The sequence below is a fragment of the Gavialis gangeticus genome, unplaced genomic scaffold, assembly GCF_001723915.1.
Source record: "Gavialis gangeticus isolate Ggan-Ray unplaced genomic scaffold, GavGan_comp1, whole genome shotgun sequence".
NCBI classification, from domain to species: domain Eukaryota; kingdom Metazoa; phylum Chordata; order Crocodylia; family Gavialidae; genus Gavialis; species Gavialis gangeticus.
The window spans coordinates 50,403,262-50,408,659 of NW_017729004.1; the positions used below are offsets into that span (position 1 = coordinate 50,403,262).

The window sequence follows — 5,398 nt, forward strand, 5'->3', positions numbered from 1 at the left end:
GAACCACGTTGGCCCTCTTCCAGTCCTCCGGCACCTCTCCAGAGCACCACGAGTGTTCATAAAGCCGTGCCAGGGGACTTGCAATGACCCCAGCCAGTTCCTTTAGGACTCTAGGGTGAAGATCATCTGGGCCGGCTGACTTAAAGATGTCCAGCCCCTCCAGAAGCTCCCTAACTAAATCCTCATTCACTCTAGGCCCAGGTGAGCCTCCCCCGGGGCCCAAAGGGGGCCCAGCAGAGAGGCGGCAGTTCTGGTCCTTACTGAGGAAGACAGAGGCAAAGAAGTTATTAAATATAACTCAGCAGGGCAAACAATACTCTGGCATGCATCAACCAATGCATCTCAAACAAAACCAAGGAAGTGATTCTTCTACTTTACTCAGCATTGGTGAGAGCACAGCTGGAGTACTGCATCCAATTCTGGGTGCTGCACTTCAACAGGGATGTGGGAAAGCTTGAGAGTCCAGAGAAGAGCCACCCATATGTGATCGATCAGAAACTTGCAAGGCAAGCCACAAGAGGAAGGGCTGAGGGACTTGGGCCTCTTCAGCCTAAAAAAGACAAGGCTGAGAGGGGACTTGGTAGCAGCTTACCGCTACATCAGGGGAATATATCAAGGGCTTGGCAAACAACTGTTCACCAGGGCACCCTAGGGGAAAACCAGGAATAATGGCCACAAAGTCCTGGAAGACTGTTTCAAGCTTAACACTAGGAGAAACTTTTTCACAGTCAGGGTGTCCAGACTGGAATAAACTCCCTCCAGAGGCAGTGCAGTCACCTACTCTGGAGGTCTTCAAGAGGAGACTGGACGGTCACCTCACTGGGGTCACTTGACCCCAGTTGCAGTTCCTGCCTAGTGTAGGTGGGCTGGACCTGATGCTTTTCCGATCTATTAATCTATAAAATAAAAAAAACCAAACTGACCCAGCACCTGTCATTCACTGTCAACATACACGTTCTACAGTCTTCACTGAGTTCCTTGCAATGTTACTGTTTTCTGTTATCCAACTAACGCCACCCTCCCCTCTTTTACAAAGTTGTATGAAAAATGAATTTCAGTTTTAGAACATGCATTTGCACAAACTCTAGGGTTAGACATTTGTTAAGTGTCTACAAAACACAGTAGCTTAAAAAAAGTCATTCAGCACATTTAATACTTCTGAGGCTTATAAGTATTAGGCATTAATATTTTAGATTAGTTCAGGATTCCATGCTGAGAAATGAATTATCCATATGTACATAAGATCGAAAAAATGAGAAAACATTTTATTAAACATTTAACATTTTCATCCCCAGTACATAAATAGTAGCATTCATTTCCATTCTGATTAATATCCATTACAGTCTTTTATTTCCATGTTGAAGATTAGAATGTTTCACATTTTAATGAAAAATATATAAATCACAATAAAGTGCTACTTCTTTTCATAGTAAAGTGTAACTTATCCTGAGAAACAGTTCTTTACAAATCTCTGTCCCAGTACACACGCTGTATACTGCATAGTACAGTAGTTTTTAAATGACTTGCAGCATCCTACCCCTTTTGATGGCTAGTAACTTAATCATGTAAGATTGCTTTTCCCCAAGGGAAAGCACTTTTTGCTTGGTCCCCTCAGACATGGGGTCTACCTCAGGTAAGTGGAATCTGGGAACAGTACAGGCACTACTTTGTCATTAGGAAACCTATGATGTAACACTGTGCATGCAAGCACATTAACAAAAAGCTTGCAACATACATATGGGGACAAATGGCAATCTAGCATTAAAAGGAAGGAAAAAAATCTACAGCGCCATAGATTAGCTGACGATTCTTAGCTCATGGCTTCATTGCTGCATTCAAGTTTCTTATCTTTTACCCCAGTTTTGATCAACAATGATGAGGCCAGAATACAGAGCTAGAGTGTGACTGTCATGTGTTCTGGAAGTGGAATTAAGCCTATAGCAGCTTTTAATGTACTACGATCATGGAACTAAAATATCTGATATTTTAAAAAACTGATCAGCAGAATTACCACTACAGTTCATATACTAGAGTGTGTATAACTCAACTAAGTGACTTGAACCATCACATGAATTTCTTAAAGCTTCCCCTGAACTTTCCTGATTTAGGATTAAGTTTTTATTGGAAATATTTCTAAAAGTGGAAATCAAAAACAAGCTAATGATTGGTTCATTGTTAATGGAAAATAAGTCCCTGTCATGGAACCAAAGTTACATGACAAACAAACGAATATTTAAATGTTAACTCAAGATTCTGCCATGTAAAATTATTTCTAATCTTCAGGATCACTGGATTGCTAACAGTTGCATTTGTGTATATTATTACTTAACAATTTTCAAACTGTATGCATGCTGTGTCTGCCTGAAACATTCTTAGGGCTCTGTTTTAAGGCTACCTAGTGGTAACTTCTTCCACACACAGTTCCACTCAAACACTGAGAAAATACTTCACATTATTTTTGGAAGAAAAGCCCTGTTTGAAGAGACCATATTTAAACAGTTCTAAGTACATGATTAAACAGGAAAGGACTTGTCCTTTTCTGTGTTTACATACTGTCAATCCTAATAGATTCTTAGAGCATAACTACATCTAACAGCGGTTGCTTGGTGAAATACAAAAATGCAAGCCAGAAATGATCATATTCTGTACCAGTCTTGCATCCACTGACAGATTTTTCCCCCTTTAAAAGTGGCTGCATATATTATTTCAGTACTCTGACCAATCTTAATTTTCCCCCCTTAAGTGGCTCTAAAGATGGCTTGTAAAAGAAGCAGCTTGCTTCCTTAGACTTTGTTCTCTCTTGGAGAATTCACAGGATAGTTTAAATGATGACACAGAAGACATTGTTCTCGCACATTCTTAAATTCAGAAACAGGACCAAATTTAGCTCTGATGAAAATCTAAGCAAATAGAGTTTTGCCTGGTTACTGAACATCCTGGCTGAATTTTAAGTCTGTTACTTTGGAATATTTGAATCTTAGACATAAGTCAAACTTGGCACAGCTCACATTGTACAGCTAAGCTGTGGTTGCAATCTTGAGAGACTGTATTAATTGTTTTCCATTTGTTTCTTATTTAATTTACGAAAGAAGGCCTTCCCATATTCATATGTGCTGATCATGATGGCACAAGCAGGAGCAACTTTAATCAACCGGGGAGTAACACCTGCAGGGGAAAAAAAAGGTTTATTTCCTAATTATGAATCAATATTACTTGATTATAGAATGTAGAGCTGTATGCTGTGCAGTAAGTGAAGCAGTATATTATCTTATCCTTGCATAATAAGCCTGCAGGCCACAGCCTTGCAAACACCTAAGCACATGTGTAACATTACACAAGCTGTCCCTAGGACCTAACACTGTTGCCCATAATGAAAGGCACTCTGGTTTTGGACTAGTTTTTGTGGTTCTAATGACTGTGAGCAACCACCTGCAATCTGCAGTTTGTCCATTTGGCTGTAAGAGTGGCAGCCTGGGTGGCAGCCTCCTGTAGTCATCAAGGCACTTCTGTACGCTCCAAGAAGGGCAGCACAGTGGACTCCCCCGCAACCATCCAATGAAGTGGCAGCCTCACCTCTATTCTGTTAAATGAGTACAGAAGCCAAGAGAACCCCTCTGCTGTAGGTATGGGCAGCTGCTGAAACCTGTCTGAGGATTTTGGCAACTGGTGGAATTACATTAGTTTGGGAGTACAGACACAAGGTAAGCAGGGGAACTTGGGAGCAGTGGGAAGAGGAAATATTGAGCAAATACAGAGGAACAAGGAGTTATCTGGGCAGTGTGTGGATGGGAAGCAGGGAGAGTGAATATAGTGGGACAAATTCCTGCCTTGTGGGTACACATTTTATATGAATTTAAGGTTGACCTGTCAACCTCCAGTTGTCACATGGGTGGCACAGGGATGGTCAGGTGGGGATCAGAAACAAGACAAACTAAATATATATATTTTGTTTTAAAAGTTACCCTATTTCTGACTCGGGGTATTTGAGCTCTTTGGCTGATAGTTTTCCCAGTAAGTCTACTTGAGCGTATGGGTTTGTAGGTACACAATCAGTCCCAGAGGTATGTGAAGAAAACTATGATTTAATAAGCATTACGGAGTTCAGCTTCCAACTTCCATGGTTGGACTATCAACACCGAGGGGTATGGCTAGGGACCTACTTAAAGCAAGCATGGTTTTGCGATTTTCATAGAAACTGCAAAAACAGTTTCTGCAGTCACTGCAAAAAATGGCATTTCCCGCAATTTTGTGCAGAATCACCTTAAAATAATAAAAGTTTTCCAGAATACAAAGAAAGTGCAGCAATCCCTGCAGCCATGGACAACATGGTTTGAGAGAGCGCTATTGAGAGACTAAGCTAGTGTGACGTAGACTCAATAAAGGTGCCAGGAAGGAAAACAAAGATTTCAACGCCATCTTTGAAGAAGCCAGATGCCACACTGCAGTCTGAAGATGAATGAAAAAAAATACAAGAAGGCTAAATACATTTCAGCTCAAGATCATTTAAGGCAGTTCCCTACAGGAACCTTGCATGCAGATGGTAATACCTCGTTTTGTTCATTGTGTAACAACTCTGGATGTGTCGACAAAAAACAGCACTGATTAGCATCTGGAGTCTGAATCACGTATAAAAGTGAAAGGCTGCTGCAGAGGCTGACGGTCAGAACAAGAAACAAGCAACTATGCCTCAATCTTTAAAAGAACCACTGAAAGCACTTTGACAAGGAGAGGCTACATTTGCACTAGTGGAGGCATTCACCGCTGCCTACGTTCTTCTGGAGAAAACTGATAACCATGAATTGAGGGACTACTTGAAAAAAAAAGGTGTGCCAAATGCTGGTAGTTTCCCATGTGTGAACAAGCTTTGCCAAGATTATCTACCAGAAGTAATTGCTTCACATGTTTCAGTCAATCCCTGAAATTAATCCCTAGAGGGCAGAAACAACATGATGAAGAAACATGCTGCTTATGTGAACTTTGTCAAAGAGGCCAAATGCCATTGACACTGACTGTTTTGCGAGTCTGTTTCTGATCAGTTTCCACATCTCTACAGCTTGGCAAAATGTTGCCTTACCATTCGAACCAATTCAGTGGATGCAGAACGTGGGATCTCAGTGTACTGATAAGTGTTCACAGGACAGAGGCAGAGGATGTCAGCTGCAACTGGTGGTGAATGCTGCATGCTAATGTTTAACAACTAACATGAATTGTTTCTATCAAAGTTAGCACTATTTAGTATTACTAAACTTTTTGTAGAATGCTAATAAATATTATTTACAATTCATATTGTGTAAGCATTTATATTCATAATTATTTCAATTTAGAATTACATTTAATATTTAGATTTATAATAATGTAGTAATTTATTTGATATTTCTGCAATCTTTGCTATTAATTA

The 5,398-nt window shown here is 40.3% G+C and overlaps 1 protein-coding gene across 2 annotated transcripts in view; it reads right to left on the reverse strand.

Annotated features, from left to right (window-relative positions):
• Positions 1–2,182: 2,182 nt before the first annotated feature.
• The window catches only part of SLC25A40 (solute carrier family 25 member 40), a 39,057-nt gene continuing 35,841 nt past the window's right edge, over positions 2,183–5,398 (reverse strand). For both annotated transcript variants that reach the window (XM_019508373.1, XM_019508372.1), the window contains one exon: positions 2,183–3,165. In XM_019508373.1, coding sequence (XP_019363918.1) covers positions 3,050–3,165 — 116 coding nt within the window. In that variant the 3' untranslated portion in view covers positions 2,183–3,049. The remainder of the gene's footprint in view (positions 3,166–5,398) is intronic.